Below are 16207 nucleotides of genomic sequence, written 5' to 3'. Positions count from 1 at the left end.
GCCCCATATCTGTTCTGTAAGGGCAACCGGGAAGGTGAGGGAGGCCAGGCGGGGGTTCGCCTGGCACCCCGAGCAGGGACCTGTTTCCATTCCCCCCCGTCGCTTAGGTCCCCTCCTTCTGCCTGGTGGCAAGAAGGCAGGGGATCCTCTGCTTCTCGTGGAGCCTCCATCTGCTGCCTTTGCCTCAGGGATGGTAGGCTGTGGCTCCACCAATCTATCTCCATCTCACGCTCCTGGATACTCCTTAACCTTTCCACTTCCTCCTTCAGCTCTGCCACCAGGCTGAGCAGATCCTCCACCTGGTCACACCGCACACAGGTGGTGTCTCTGCCTCCCTCCGCTACAGCTGACAGGCTCAGGCACTCCCTGCAGCCAGAGACCTGGACAGCTGCGTGCTTGCATGAGGGCTCCGTCTCGGTTGCCACATTCCTTCTGGCGACGGCTTTCGGCCGAGTGGAAACCAATTAGAGTAAGATCCTGCTTCTTTTAAGACAAGACAAAATTATTCAAAAAATTAAACAGATCAACAACATATTTGGAAATTTCCCATTTCTGTTGTTCATACGAGCAACCATGGCTCTGGGAAAGCATAGGCACTGTTTAGCAGCACTGCAACCTGACAAACTTGTAGTATCATCAGATTTTTAAAATACTGCCTTTAGATACATTTCTGGTTCACGGAAGTGTGTTTGTGTGATGACTTTATCTGCCTTTTTTATATGTCAGTTTTGTAAGTCTCACTGATGTCTGTAGAACTATAACTGGTCTTTGAACTGCAATGTAGCACCAATTTAGTTTCAACTTCTGACTGTGGCAGTGTCAAGTAAGTCCTTGGTGTTTTGTTTTGGGTTTGGGTTTTTTTTTTTTTTTGGCACAATGGTACTCATCTTTGAGGATGGTGACACGGTGGTCATGATGACAGAACCCACATCTTTTAGACCCCTTAATGACATGGTGAAAATCATGGATCTAAAAGAACTAATAGATAGCCGTATTGGGTAGTATTCCATTCTCACATTAAGTTGTCCACCAGTTAAGTCTCATTTTCAGCATACCAATTCTAGTCATTTATTCCAGTCTCATGCACTCCATTGCATGCTCCTAATATGGTTATTGTGTGGTTATAGGCATTTTTGAAGGGATAAGTTCTGTTGTTTAAATTTGACAGCATCTATAAACAGTGGAACATAAGAGATTTAAGTTATAGTTCTGTTACTGTGGACAACTGATAGCACAAATTTCTGTACTCAGGTGTAAACACTGGCCTTGTCTGAATCTCCAGAGCTTTCAGGATCCAAAACTATTAATTGTCTACTGCACTTTGTATTTTCTTGAAAGAATATGTACTTCTCTTATGGTTCAATTTGAAGGAAATCAATAGGGCTAGAACTTCTGGAGTGCTGAAATACTACTTTGTGAAGTTGTTGAGAAGAGAGGAATACTAATGTGGTGCTTTCAGAGTGGTGTAAAAATGGCTGGGGGGGAGGCACTTAACTCTTTATTAAAGAAAGTACTATGCATTGTCAGACACATATGGCAGCAGTGGTGACTAATTATTGTATATGTGGAGGGAGAAAATGGGAGGAGAAAAACAGAGGGAACAAGTGAAAGTACCAGTATTCTAGGTCTTTTCAGTCAGTCAAAGTATTTCTTCTAAATATGGAACTCCATCCTCACAGTAGCTTGTGTGGACACAGAGAGAACTATTGGGGATGCTGTTTCCAGCAATGTTCATACTGCTGTATCCTATTTTACTTGCATTGACTCCCCCTGTAAAAGAATTCAAGACCATTTTTTAAACTTTCACAAAAGATCCTTCCAAAATCCTAAAGTGTGGGCATTTGAGTTATTAATTTTATCTGCCTTGCCGTAAATCTAAATATGTGGATGATTTATAATTAAAAGATACTTTAATTATCCGTGAGATAATACTGTTATATTGTCTCCAAAACCATATTACCCTTTAGGTTGATTTTAGAACTGTGTGTGAGTAAAATGAAAGCAGGTAAAAATTTAATCTTGAATGATGTGTGCCAGGCTTAAATTTTTTTGTTGCCTGTATTTCTTAAACTTTGTGAGTAGGTACTAAATATAATCTAGATTTCTCTCACAAATTATTCACAGATAAAAATTAATTTAATATCCACAAGATGCCATTACTGTTCCAGAAAAAGAGGATTGTCAGTATATTTATATGGCAGTGCTAGTAAGAAATCACTTAACATATTCTAGGCATTTTAGATGCATGGATTTGTGTTATATGTATTAATGTTTTAACCTCTCACTTACAACAGTTATCTTTCTTCTCCCCTACAGGTAATCAAAGCCAGTCTCGTTACCAAACCTCCCAAAATCTGAAAAGAAGCACAAGGAGAAGAAAAGTCCAACTCCAGCTGGAGGAATAGTGCATCTTTAATGTCATTCTCTAGCCAAGGCCAACAACTGAATAGCACTTAGCAACATTTTTCAATTTATTGACCATAAAAAATCTTCATTCTCAGAGGGAAGCTTGAGCAATGATGGAAACAGTGGTCTGGACCACTGTTCTCTATGCTCAAATAGAGAACCATCTTGAGTGAATTTACAGTGGGTTAACCGCAAGAACCACAACATTCAGTGAAATAAAATCTAAACTTTATTTAAGCAGTCTGGATATAACAGGTGCTTGCCCCTGTGTTCCAGCTGTGACTGGTGCCATGGACTTGGGGGAACAGGACGCTTACTCCAGCCAATCAGTGTGCCCAAATTCTGGCTGGTGGCCTGTCACCTACGTGTAGCTTTTCCAGCTTTTTGTACGGTCCTGGATATCTTTGGATGCCCCTTGCTAGGACTGTTGTTTTCACTGTTTATTGCTTTTGAACTTAGACAGTCCCCATAAGCCATCAATAGCCTCTTGAGCTATGTAGTCCAGGACAATCTCTTTGACTATCCCCATACCTAAAGCTGATTAGTAGACATTATATAGGTCCCTGTCACCTTCTGGCATCCCACTCCAAGTATGTTACAAAGCTTTATATTTTTTGTCAGCAGTTGGTTCATCCTGTGACTAGACAATGTAAATAAAATTATATGTGTCATGATGCTTCAACTGTAGGCATCTGATGTAGAGTTAGATTAAATCATTGCTATGTCCTTGCTTGCACCTGTCTGGGTCTATCACTGGCTATAAGTGCACAGATAACCAGCAAGCAGTTCTAAAAATGTTTGTATAAATTAACAAGGCTATTTTTACAGGATAAGAAATGCAGTTGTCTAGTCACGTGCTCTAATCTTCAGGCATATGTTCCAACCCTTTCCAGAAATCTCATGATTACCTATGCATCGTTTGCATCACAGACCTCATTAAGATCTTCCTTTAATATTTGATCATTGTTAACACAAGTAAAACATATTTCCATAACAAATAAGGGGTAGAGTTTTTAACTGCATAACATGCTGATCTATTTAAATATCCCACTTTATAATGTACTTAAAGACTTTTTGTGTTACTCTGTTGTTCCTTAGGCCAATAGTAGTTGCACTACTTTTTTATTTGTCAGAACCAGACACTGGGATTTTTTCATCAAAATGTTGGCCTGGTACAGATCAGAAAGAACTCAGACTTACAGAAACAAGTAAATTAGGAGTTATCCTTCTCGGGGTTTATCTTTGAGTAGATGGCTGTAAAAAGATTTTCATCGACTGTAAGTCCTTATGATGTGATTGAACTGGTAGTCTAATACTGTCAGCTTGTCACTGATCACATTTTGTGATAACCTTGTCCGGTGCTGTCAGTATTGGACACAAGCCTCCACATGTTACTGCTTTATATTTCCTCAATGTATTAATCAAAATTGGAACTTTTTTTTTGGTATATCTGTGTAAGTTGGTGTGTGAAATCTGCTTGAACTGCTTAACAACATTCTACAGGAAATACTGGTATTTGTACTGTCATCCTTTAAGGTCAAGTAACTTATCTCAAATCTCTTCAGATACAAGTCCTAGACTACTGTATATTTACTTGGAACCCATTTTTTTCTTTTTCCTTCTGGAGTCTAAATACAGGGTTTTCTCACGGGGAAAAAAAGCAACCAGGACCTTGGCATTTGGGTATGTGAAAATATATAATCTATTGGATTATATATGTGGAGCTATTAATTCTTCATGATTAATAGGAAATATGCTAGAAATTTTACGTGTATTACATGCATATTTTCTCTGTGCATGCATGCAGTAACATAACATAACCTACTCTTAGAATTTTAACTCCTGACTTCTGATCCATATTAGAGTCAGAAACTTTTTTTGTGCAGGTGAACACTGATTAATAGTAAAGGCTACTTGGTTAACTAAACTGAGTTAAAATTCATTTTAGTGAAATATTTGTCAGTATAACTTCAGTCGTGCAATATACCTTGATACTGCCATCTAAAAATTTCAAGCTATTTCACATAAAAGTAATCACAATAAAGTGCTGGAGCTTAATTGAAAAATAACAACACAACTGAACAAAGTCTAAGTTATACTCATTAAGCAGGCCAGACCCACTGATATGCTAGGTCTTTTGTGGAAGTAGCACAACTTTCCTGTCCAAAGTACTTGCCTTTACCTAAATTTTGAAGTCTGTGTTAAAAAATATGGTTGTCTTATTCACCATGTTACACAGTAGCATTTGATATCTTATTTGCTACAATATGATACTTCATGTTAGAACGATAAAAGAAAAATCATTTTTATAAAGCAGACAAGGAGGGAAATGAAACCTGTCTCAACAGCTGAATGCTGGTGAGACTCAAAGCTCCTTAAATTGGCGCCTGCATCTTTCAGCTGCTTCTGATTCCTTCTTCGTATTCTACAAGGAAAACCTTTGAGTCAGCTCCTCATCTGCTAAGATCTGCCCCAAATACCACTGTGACTCAGCTTACCCATTTATAAAGAATAAGAGGCCATATGTGCTCTCCTGCATGCTGCCTCAGTAAGCCATGCTTTCAAGATATGTTTTCATTGTCCGTTCTACCATTCTGTAGCTTTATAAATGTCAAGAGACTGCTTGAATGCTGTCAGAGAAGTGGTCTTTCTACTCCTGCAGAACAAATACTCACACTCTGCTATGTTATTTTCTGAATCTTCACAAGTTTTCAGACACCATAACTCCAATTCTTAACAGCTTGCCCAACTCCATTATGTTCCCAGGTCTCATGCCACAGGTCCATTACTCTACTTACTAATGTGCAATATCAAGGGTTTATTCATTTCAGAATGCTTTCTTGTTTGCACTGTTAGGTGCCTTAGCTCCCCTCATTGTATTTGTCTCTCAAAAAGTTTGCAGATAAAATATTCTAGTGCATTTTCTTGCTGTTATGGTCCTGAGTTGAATTAGTTCTACTTTAATTAAGTCACATACTCATGTCTTTACTTTGGGGAAAAAAACCCCATTAAGCTATAGTAATTACATATTACAAGGGAAGAAGCGTCGCTAATAATTCAGGAAGCTGTCTTACAGCACTGAGATTTCACAAAATATATTATCACCATGTTATAAACCATACATGCTAGGCAATACATAGTTCTTACTGGATGTGTGTAATAAGAAGAGAGGCATATATATTTCCCTTTTTAATGTAATAGGGAGAGTTTCAAAGTTTTCGTTTTGCCTCTGATCAGCAGGATTATTTTATCTGATGATGTAGCTGCTGAGAGTATCTTGCCTTTGGTCTGCTCAATGTTTGAACTGTTGACAGTCCTCATTTTTTGACAAGCATTGGAAAATAGTGACCTAAACAACATGTCCAGTCCTTTTCTCAGTGAAAACCGTATACGTTGCTGAATGGCCTATTGTACCATCGTAACAATGGGAATTGTGCCATTCAAGGGGCTGAATATCCTCAAGGTTGAACTTTACATCTTGATTACAAAACCTTAATGGTTAAATCTTTTTGTTTAAAAAGTTATCACAAGAATTTTTCCTCATGTTCTGTCTCTGTGTCAATGTCCTCTTTCACTCCACCCTATCATGCTATTCCCTGTAGTCCCTTGTCTCCCCAAATGTCCTTCCTGCACATAATCTTTTCCTCATGCCGCTGTTGTTCCTGATCTTCCTGGTTTATCAAAATGGAGAGAAAAAAGGAGAAGAAGGAACTTACCTGTACCCTCTGTACAGTGTGGGTGGCATTTAATTTTGTAAAACTGTCTCTTCACTTACTGACTGGTACCATCAGCTATCCACGTTATAGAGGTGTCCTGGTGTGGAGCAGTAAAGATTTTTGGTAGAACAGCTTTTGAAGTAACTGTGTTTTCCTTTTTGTGTGTGTGAAATTATTTGTAAATTAAATACATCAATTTTTTTAATCAGCATGAGCATAACCACATGAGTATTTTTAAAGAGACTGAATTAAAATGTCTCCATGTCTTGAAATAGTGTGTATTATTATTTTATTATAATAATGTTCAGTATGCTAATACAGGCTTTAGTTCTATAGTAATAGTAGCAATTCAGTGGTAGTAATTAAAGAAGTAATGAGTGTTAATCAAAGTAAATGATAGAGGAATTCTTAAATCCCTTTTAAAAGGATTTTAAAGGATTCTTAAAACACAGCAGTACCCTTCAGAAATTAAATTACTCAAAGTAATAACTCAGCTTTTTAGTATCTGTTGCATTCAGACTTCTTCTCCATGGAGTCTGAGTTTAATTAAATTCAGTTTGATTCCTCTTTTCTACTAAATTGTCAACATTTTTCCAATGAGGTTATACTCCTGCATCACATGCCAGAGAATATCTGCTATTGGGGATGGGGGAGCAAGATAGAAACAAACTGAGGTACTGAAGAGTTTTAATTATTCATATAGAATCATAGAATATGATTTGCTTTGATGGATTTGGACTATCTAGAGGAGAATATGCCAATATATTGTTGTGTTTCGTATTGTCATAATGACTTCTTCCTTTTGAACACAGTATTTTGTCATAATTTTTTTTTTTTTTTTTTTTTTTTTTTTTTTTTTTTATACTAGCCCATCAGCCTCCCATATACCTCATAAAGACCACATTTTTCTTCTGAGAAGAAAATAAGAACTGGCAAACTTATACTAAGAAGTCCTTCCACATGGAAGGACTGATAGGTAATATTTGGGCTTTGACAGGAAAATAGTGAATTCGGTTCTCTTCTAAGTAATAATTAAAAAAAAAAACCCTATAGCCAGTCTGAATAAAGAATGTACTTTTCAGCTTGATGTCTGAGATTTAGAAAATATCTAATATTGTGATACTTGCAGTAAAAGCACAATGGCTGCCAGAAGATCTTTTGTTCATCTTTAAAAAGTCTGAAAAGAAATGCAAACCCTTTGCTTTGCTGCTCGTCCCTGCTTTAATCACCAGACCTAATATCATCTTGCTGATTAGGTGGAAGACTGGGAAATTTTACACTTTGTGTCGTGGGTTGACCTTGGCTGGCTGCCAGGTGCCCACCAAGCCACTCTATGACTCCCCTTCCTCAACAGGACAGGGAGAGAATGAGATAGAAAAGCTTATGGGTCAGGATAAAGACAGGGAGATCACTCACCAATTATCATCACAGGCAAAACAGACTCAACTTGGGGAAAATTAAATTAATTTATTACCAGTTAAAAATAAAGTGGGATAGTGAAAAACAAAGACAAAGCTAAAAACATCTTCCCCTCACCCTTCCCTTCTTCCCAGCTTCAACTTCACTCCATTTCCGATTTTTCCACCTCCTCCCCACTGAGCGGTGCAGGGGGATGGGGAAATGGGGGTTGTGGTCAGTCCATAACACTTCATCCCTGCCACTCCTTCCTCCTCACAGTCTTTGCCTCCTCCAGCATGGGGTTCATTCCACAGGATATAGTCCTTCATGAATCTCTCCAACATGGCTCCTTAGCATGGGCTGCAGTTCTTCAAGAATTACTCCAGTATGGGTCCTTTCTATGGGGTGCAGTCCTTCAGGAGTGGATTGCCCCAGTGTGGGTCCCCCCCGGGCCACAGGTCCTGCCAGAAAACCTTCTCCTGTGTGGGCTCCTCTCCACAGACTGCAGCTCCTGCCAGAAGCCTGCTCTGGTATGGGCTTTCCATGGGCTGCAGCTTCCTTCAAGGCGTCTCCACCTGCCCTGGTGTGAGGTCCTTGATGGGCTGCAGGGTAGATATCTGCTCCACCATGGATCTCCATGGGCTGCAGGGCGGACAAACTGCATCACCGTGGTCTTCTCCACAGGCTTGCAGGGGAACCTCTGCTCCAGTGCCTGGAGCACCTCCTCTGCCTCCTTCTTCACTGACCTTGATGTCTGCAGGGCTCTTTCTGTCACGTTTTCTCACTCCTCTCTATCCCAGCTGTTGCACAGTGCTTTTTACCCTTTCTTAAATATGTTATCACAGGGGTGCCGCCAGCATGGCTGATGGGCTCAGCTTTGGGCAGTGGCAGGTCTGTTTTAGAGTTGGCTGGAACTGGCTCTGTCGGACATGTGGGCAGCTCCTAGTGTCTTCTCACAGAGGCCACCCCTGCAGTCCCCCCACTACCGAGACCTTGCCATAAACCCAGCACATTTTGCATCTTGTTAAGAGAAAGTGGAATACTGAAATTCCTTCTAAATGTTTATAAAGAGCCATATGATCCTTCTTCTTCAATGCCTGCTGTTTTAAGAAAGTGCTACTATTTCATCCTCCAAAATCCTATTTCTAATGAAGATAATATTTCCTGTTTTCACTGACAGAAGCATATGCATCACATAATGATAAGACCGCAAAGGATTTTTTTCCTAGCTGAAAAGAATTGATTTTACCACTTTGTCTCCTATATTACTGGTGGTAAAATTGCTTTTTTCATATCTCTTCTCATATATATATATTTTTTTTCCAAATTCAGTTAAATTTCTGTTTTCACTTGAAATGGTGAATGTTTTGGAACCTTCCTTAACTAGGGCTCCAGAAATCTTTGGTATAGGGATCAATGCTGTATCTGATTTTTTTATTAATAGTTTTCTTCTGAATTTCTCTCTTCAAATAATTCTTGTTTTGCCATTTAGGCAGAAGCTGTTTAGAAGCCATAGAAAATGGAGTACAAAGTCTTTCTCCTGTTACTAAATTTCCTACTTTAATGCACAAAAAATGACTGATATGTTAATAATGTTTTAGAAAATTTGCTGGTTTTTGCATAGCTGTAAGTCAGCAATATGTTTGGAAATATGGAAAATTAGGAAAATGTACAGCAATATATGCTGATCTTCTTCCTATGAAAAATTTCCTCCAATTTATCCACTTTAATGTATGCAAAATAAGAAAATACTCAATGTAGCATGACACCACTTCTCTTATGGAAGGATATTTTACAACAGTGATTCCAATAATGAACCTGATGGAAACATGTCCTATATGTTACATACCACTATTCTTTTATTTCTTAGGTGCTAATGCCTTGTTGAGAGAGATTAAGCTGAAATTCGTGTTGTCATTATCATACAGTTTATTTATTTAATTATTTAATAGTACAAATAGCTTCTTTGCTTCTGTCACAAGGCAAAAAGCAAAGAAACTCATTTCCACAACTTGTGACTTTTTAAAATTAATAAGGACTGTCCTTTGTGACAAGAAATCTGACATGACTATGCCTTTATCATAGCACCACATAATTACAGACTGTTCTAGAACACCACCGGGAACAGTCTGGATCTGTCTTCTTTACTCTCCCCCAATCAGGTATTTATACACACTGATAAGATTCCCTTGAGCCTTTCCTTCTCCAGGCTGAACAGTCCTAGCTCTCTCAGCCTCTCCTCATATGACAGATGCTCCAAGCCCTTAATCACCTCTGTGGCCCTTTGCTAGACTCTCTCCAGTATGTCCATGTCTCTCTTGTACTGGGGAGCACAACACTGGACACAGGAGTCCAGATGTGTTTCTTGTGCTGAGCAGTGGGCAAGGATCACCTCCCTCAACCTGCTGCAATGCTCTTCGTAATGCAGCCCAGGAGGCTGTTGGTGCCTTTGCCATGAGGGCACATTGCTGGCTCATGGTCAACTTGGCGTCCACAGGACCCCCAGGTCTTTTTCTTCCAAGCTGCTTTCCAGCAGGTCAGCCCTCGTGCCTGGGGTTATTCCTTCCTGGGGAAGGACCTGACATTTCCCTGTGTTGAACTTCAGTGAGATTCTTTTCAGTGCATTTCTCCAGCTTTTTGCGGTCCCTCTGAATGGCAGCACACCCATCTGGTCTATCAAGCACTCCTCCCAGTTTTGTATCATCTGCAAATGTGCTGAAGCTGCATTCCATCTCATCGTCCAGGTCACGGATGAAGATGTTAGACAGTATTGGCCCCACTATTGACCCCTGGGCCACACTAGTAGTGACTGGCCTCCAGCTGGACTTCATCCTGCAGATCCCAACCCTGTCAGTCCAGCAGTTCAGCCAGTTTTCAGTCCACCTCACTGTCCACTTGTCTAGTCTACTTCATCAGTTTGCCAATTTAGCTTTAGTCTTCAAGCATGCCAGATGTGGAATAACAACTTCTAGGAAGTTGTGTTACTTTTGTAGTGTGGTTTCTAAGTTTTATCAGTGATACCGTCATTGGCTGGGGACTCCTTATTCCTGAAATATAAACAGAAGAATCTCATCCTGCTTGTCTCTTTTTTGTATTTATTCAAGACTGTTCACAGCCTGAGTTCATCAAATAAATTCTACTTTTGGTAACCTGTGTTTTAATGAAGATGAATAATGAGCCTCTTCTAGAAAACTGGTGTCCTGCAGGAGTAGATTTGCTGTGGGGAATAGAGGGAGATTCTCCCTTCATCCTCATTACCACAACTTGCTGCAGCATGACCAATCCAGGTAAACCGACAGAGGAACTATCCTGTGCTTGTACACCCTTTTCCCCTATTTAGTTGACTTTGGGACCTCTTCTGTATTTTAATAACAGATTTTGCTGAAATACTGCCCTGTTGATATGTCATCAGGAGATATTTTGCTGTGGAGACATGCCTTACTCTGATGCACAAAATCCCTGTGATGGCAACAGCCTCTTGTGCAGTACAGGAAAAGTTCCGGCCCATAGCTGTTGTCCTTTTTAACTCTCTTTATATGGGCTGTCTTTAAGTGAAAGCTCTAATATTAGTGTCTGCAGCATGGACTTGTTTTGTAAATTCCTGTCCTTTTTTTAAAAAGATCTGTTAATATTTTCAACAACTTTCTTTGCATATTTGAACCTTAAAAACCAAGAACTAAAATTTAGGAAATCCTCATTATTATTTCAGAAGTAGTGTTTGTCTCTGGAAGGGCAAACCCACTTTTTTTCCTTGAATGGATTTCATCTATTACTGGCAGCTGATTTCTTTTTTGAATGATCTTCCTTTTTTTTTTTTTTTAATTTAATATATGTACTTTTGCTTTATACATTGGAATCCTGCCTCATCCTTAAGTGGCACATTTAATAAAAAGTTTGTGGTGGTGTTTTCTTCTTTTTTGTCAAAATTAGTTCTCTTCCCTTGGATATACGTTCTCCAGTGGACGTCTAAAAGCAATAGATAGTTCTTCCATCACGTCTGTCTTTTGCAAGTTTGGAGATATAAACATAGACATCTAATTTTCAAGTTGATTTATAAGCTGTGCAGTTGGTAGTGAATTTATGGACATTACCTCTTCTAGACAATGTCGTCTTGGATTCATCTTGCGAAGTTCTCATTCTCAGGAATAGTGCTTTTTTTCAAGATCCTTCATGTTGCAAAGAAAGTTAACACTTTCCTCCCAAAGCAAGATGTTTAAGAAGAAATTAATCCTGTCCTTTCAGTGAAAGTACAAGTGATCAATGCTTTGATATGTTGTTTTGCTTTTTGTTTATTTCTGCACTTTTCCTCTCAATTCTTATGCCTGAGGAAAGACCTTGCATTTGAAAGTTCTCTGACTTTTTTTTCCTCAGGTCTATTCTCAGTACTGAGATCTTCTTCTTCAAAATTAACTTTTTCATTGGGTTTTTCTGTGATGAAGTCAAGATTTCGTTTGTTTTCTTGATTTATGACCTCATTTTTATTTATCAACTTGCTAAGGAAAGGCTGGGCTTAACACTGGCCTAAAATTCTTTCTAGTTCCAGTCTCTTCCTCAGTGTTTTGGGAGATCAGTGTTGGTGTTTTCCTCTCTTTGATGCTGGAATATGTGCCATAAATCTGTTGGTAGATTAGTGGATATTCCCCTGTCAGTTAGAGAAGAGTATCTCTTTTTTTTTTCCAGAAACAGCAAGTTATTGCTTCCAAAAACTTCAGAACATAAAATAAATCAGTGAAATGATTTTTTTTCCCAATATAAAAACTTCAGATAAATCCGAGTAGAACTAGAACAAATGAAGGGATTAACTATTAGGGATTAGCTATTTGCTAATTATCTGTTAATACATGATAAATTTTCTCTGCCAGCATATGTATCATCTGCTTTGATCATTTAGGGAGCACACCAGAACAAGTTGTTCAACCTGAATGATGTCATTGCTGAATCATACTCGTATTGCAGCTAAGCTAGTTGAAGGTTTTCAGGTGTAATTCTTTTATTTTAACAATGTACCTGGGTCTTACAAACATTAAAATTTTTAGTCATAAGTGAAAATTTTGAAATATTTTGTAAAAAAAAAGTGGAGGTGTCCAGTAAGAACCTTATGGCACAAGAATGTTTTGGTTTTCCATTTGAAATTATTTTCTTTTGTGAATTATATATACAAAGTTGCAATTAATAAAATGTTTTGATTTTTCTGCTAGAAAATGATTTGACCAAACTAAAGTCAGGAAGTTTTTATGAAGAACTATAATTGCAATGATTTTATTATTTTAGTTTTTTCCTCTTATCATTGAAATATACCTGTTGCATAACATGCTGTATTAATGATCTCTGCATCTCAATCTTTGAAATAATTAAGAATGTATCAAGTCTCTCTCCTATATAGTTGAAAGAACTGGTAGGAAAGTTGCTATTATAATGATTAATAATTATAGAAATACAGACAAAGAACAAGATTGCTTCTTAATTTAAAATTAAGTTTGTGAACTTCAAACAGATTTGGGAGCATTTTCAACACACTGAGACTAAAACAACTTACACAAAGAATGGATTGCACTCTGGGGGATCTAGCTGTTAATCAGTGCTCAGTATTGTGGGAGAGGATAGACAGAAGTGGAAGTTGATTGCTTACTCAACCAAAGTTCCTCTGGTGGTAATGTCCTCCCAGGTACAAGGCAAATTATCTTTTAAAAGAAGTAAATTAAAAGTTATGGTATGCTTTCATCTGCCTCCTCTTAGTATGTAGAATTAATAATTTCAAATAATTTTGCTTAAGTTGAAATGGTAAGGATTGTAGGGACTGTCAATAGAGTGCACTATATCAGTTACGGAAGAACTTGAATGCAACTAAGTATTACAGTCTGTTTTTTAAAAGTTTGGACCAATTCAGGGAGAAATGTGAGCACATACACTGACTTAACTCCTGTTTGACCCACCTTTCCACAACCTCCAGTTCTTCCTATACATGAGGAAAGTAGGGAAGGAAGTTTCACCCTCGGACTCTGTGTACATGGACACCATGGACATGTTGATCAATGCAGCTAATAAGCAGATACCCAGTAAACCTATTTTATCAGTACTGACACTAATTTCCTAGTCCAAGTTTCACATTTTTCCCTTCTCATATGAGTTTTGGCAGAAATTTTTCCTTCTAACAGCATATAAGTTTATAAATTGAAAATTCCTGAGTCCTAACCTGCTGTTTTTCTCTGAGCAACAGAGCAGTCAAATAAACAAGAAAAGCACTGGAAAACTGACAGACATGAGATTCATAAGGGCAAGTTTAAGTGCACCTCTAAAGCCAGTTTGAAAGCATCATTAATCATGCTGGGTGCTGAGCCAGTATAAGCAACTAGTTACAATTGTATTACTCATTTTAACAGAAAAGATGAACTTTTCTCTGCTTTTCTCTGCATGGTTCTTTGCACTGAAAGTACATCCAGCCTCAGCTAGAAGTCTTCCTTAATAGATTGGAAAAGGGAGACAGCAGGAGATTTTAAAATGATAAAATGAACATATTTCTGTTGTTCCAGCCTCCTTTTCATAATCTTCGGTTTGCAAAGGTATTCTTTCCTTAGAAATATATCCCTTGCTTCAATTGTAAAACTAATGGCAACTCTTTCTTCTGCTAAGGGATACTCTACACACTATGCAAACAGGCAAAAGAAAACCAAAGTAGATCTCCAGATTATCCATTCCTCTACAGCAGGTTACTAAAAGGACACACTGCCTCTACCAAAACTAAATTTAGAAGCATTTCTGTGGACCACTTGCATTGTCTCCTAATATTAGTTTACCAATGCTTTAAAGATCTCACCAATCAAAATTACACTGAACACTTACAAAATAAAATTGCCAATAGGAACTTTTTGTGTGGTCTTATAGTTCCTCTCTTGCTCACTGCAGAAGTGGGGAGCAATCGTTTTTTCCACCGATAATTTACTGCAGTCACCTGCGGACTAATTTATGCTAATCAAGTCCTTTGAAGATGAAAAATGCAATTCTTCGATTTTATGGATGTAGATTTCAACTTTTTGGATGTAGGTTTAGAGGTCTTCACTTCTCAAGGACTTGCACATCACAAAATTCAGGAACTTTGCCCTTTACCTAAATGCTTGTTTCATGCTATTTTCATTCAAAGTGAAGATTAATTTTGAAGACTTGTATTTCACTGCATAAATTTAAATAAACTTGGGATTAAACCTGGAATTCTAGGAGGACCACCTATGTCATGTTCATTTCTATTTGTTCTGAGTCTTTCTATTGCATACTTCTTTATTTAGTTCTTCAACTACAGACAAGGAAAAAAGTGTTCAGTTTTGGTCTTGAAATAAATACCAATCTCCTGAATTTAATGCAATTTTCATTTAGTTCAAGGTGAAATGTCACAATGGTCATTTAATTAGATAATGAGGCATCTATATTAATTTTTAACTTTTGCATCAGCAAAATATGTTTCACAGAAATGAGGAAATATATCTTCAAGTCAAGATAAATGACAGAAAATGTCTTGTTTTGTACCTGGAGGTGCTTCCTGGTCCATTATGATCCCAGTAAGAAAGGCACTCAGACTCTGTAAGGTATCATCTAAAAAGCTATTTATTAGAGTTAACACTACAAGAAGAGAATAGCATAGGTAATCTTATGTCCCTTTAGGTGCTTGAAACCCCAAGTGGCGTAGCATTGAATGGGCCTCCAACCCCTGTGCAGCACGCCGTGCAGACCCCATCCATAGAAGAAATTATCCCCTTTTGGTCCTTTGAGCTACTCCTTGTTTTCTTACAAGGAAACAACTCTATTCATCATTTCTACTGTCAGACAGGAGGGATGTTTGCATGTGAACTTGTTGCTGCACAGTTAGATAAAAGCAAGGCCAGGCAGGTGGTGTAGTTGCCGGTACTGAGTGGGAGCTGCCTGCAGGCTCGTCTGTTAAAATCAGCCAGTTGTGTTTGTCCTGCAGCCAGAATTTGTACCGCACAGGCCTGAGGGCTACGTACATGGCACACCACGTACATACACGACCAGCCTGAGGGCTGTGCTGGTTGTGCACGTACGTGGTCGTGCCATGTACAATGGTCAAGCAGTCAGGACCACTACACCACTCCGTAACGGTATTTTACTAAGTAAGTTATATTTTAAAATTGGGTAAGGATGTGTTGATACCTCTGAACTTCAGAGGCTTTTATTTTTCTCTGTTTCAGGGGTAATAGGATAAATCAGGTTCCAAATGGGAAACCCCAGGGAAGCTGCTTGAATTCCTTGTTAAGTCCACAAGCAATTTGTTAGGTAAATAAACTGTAAGTTTTCTTAAATCATTTATTCAAATACAAAGTGATTTGCAAAGTTAAAGACTGCTAATAAATTGGTATCACAGAGCTGGTAAAACACATCATGTATGACCAATTTTGGTATAAGTCCTGTGACATGAATACAATTACTTTATTTTACACTTCAAAAGCAAAAGAGAAAGAACCAGGCAGAGAAAGCAACTAAAATGAAGTGAATGAAATATAGTTAGACCTGATTATTGCATTTTCCTTTTTTCCTGCTTTTAAAATTGCAGCAATGGGGGCTCCTTCTTTGCCCTCCAATAACAAAACATCAGAAGTAAAATTATAGTAATTCATGAAAAACAGTGGGTATGAACATATAATGGAGAGTTAATGGAATATTTAGGAAATAAGGAGACG

The 16207-nt window shown here is 38.2% G+C and overlaps 1 protein-coding gene across 1 annotated transcript in view; it reads right to left on the bottom strand.

The window, feature by feature from the left end:
- ARHGAP42 (Rho GTPase activating protein 42) overlaps positions 1-11641 on the bottom strand; it is a 208931-nt gene extending 197290 nt beyond the window's left edge. The window contains exon 1 of the mRNA XM_009334879.1: positions 11612-11641. Coding sequence (XP_009333154.1) covers positions 11612-11641 — 30 coding nt within the window. The remainder of the gene's footprint in view (positions 1-11611) is intronic.
- Positions 11642-16207: the final 4566 nt, after the last annotated feature.

This window comes from Pygoscelis adeliae, unplaced genomic scaffold (assembly GCF_000699105.1).
Source record: "Pygoscelis adeliae isolate BGI_AS28 unplaced genomic scaffold, ASM69910v1 Scaffold141, whole genome shotgun sequence".
NCBI lineage: Eukaryota > Metazoa > Chordata > Aves > Sphenisciformes > Spheniscidae > Pygoscelis > Pygoscelis adeliae.
Note: the sequence above shows the minus strand (reverse complement) of the source record. Positions and strands in the feature narration are given on the sequence as shown.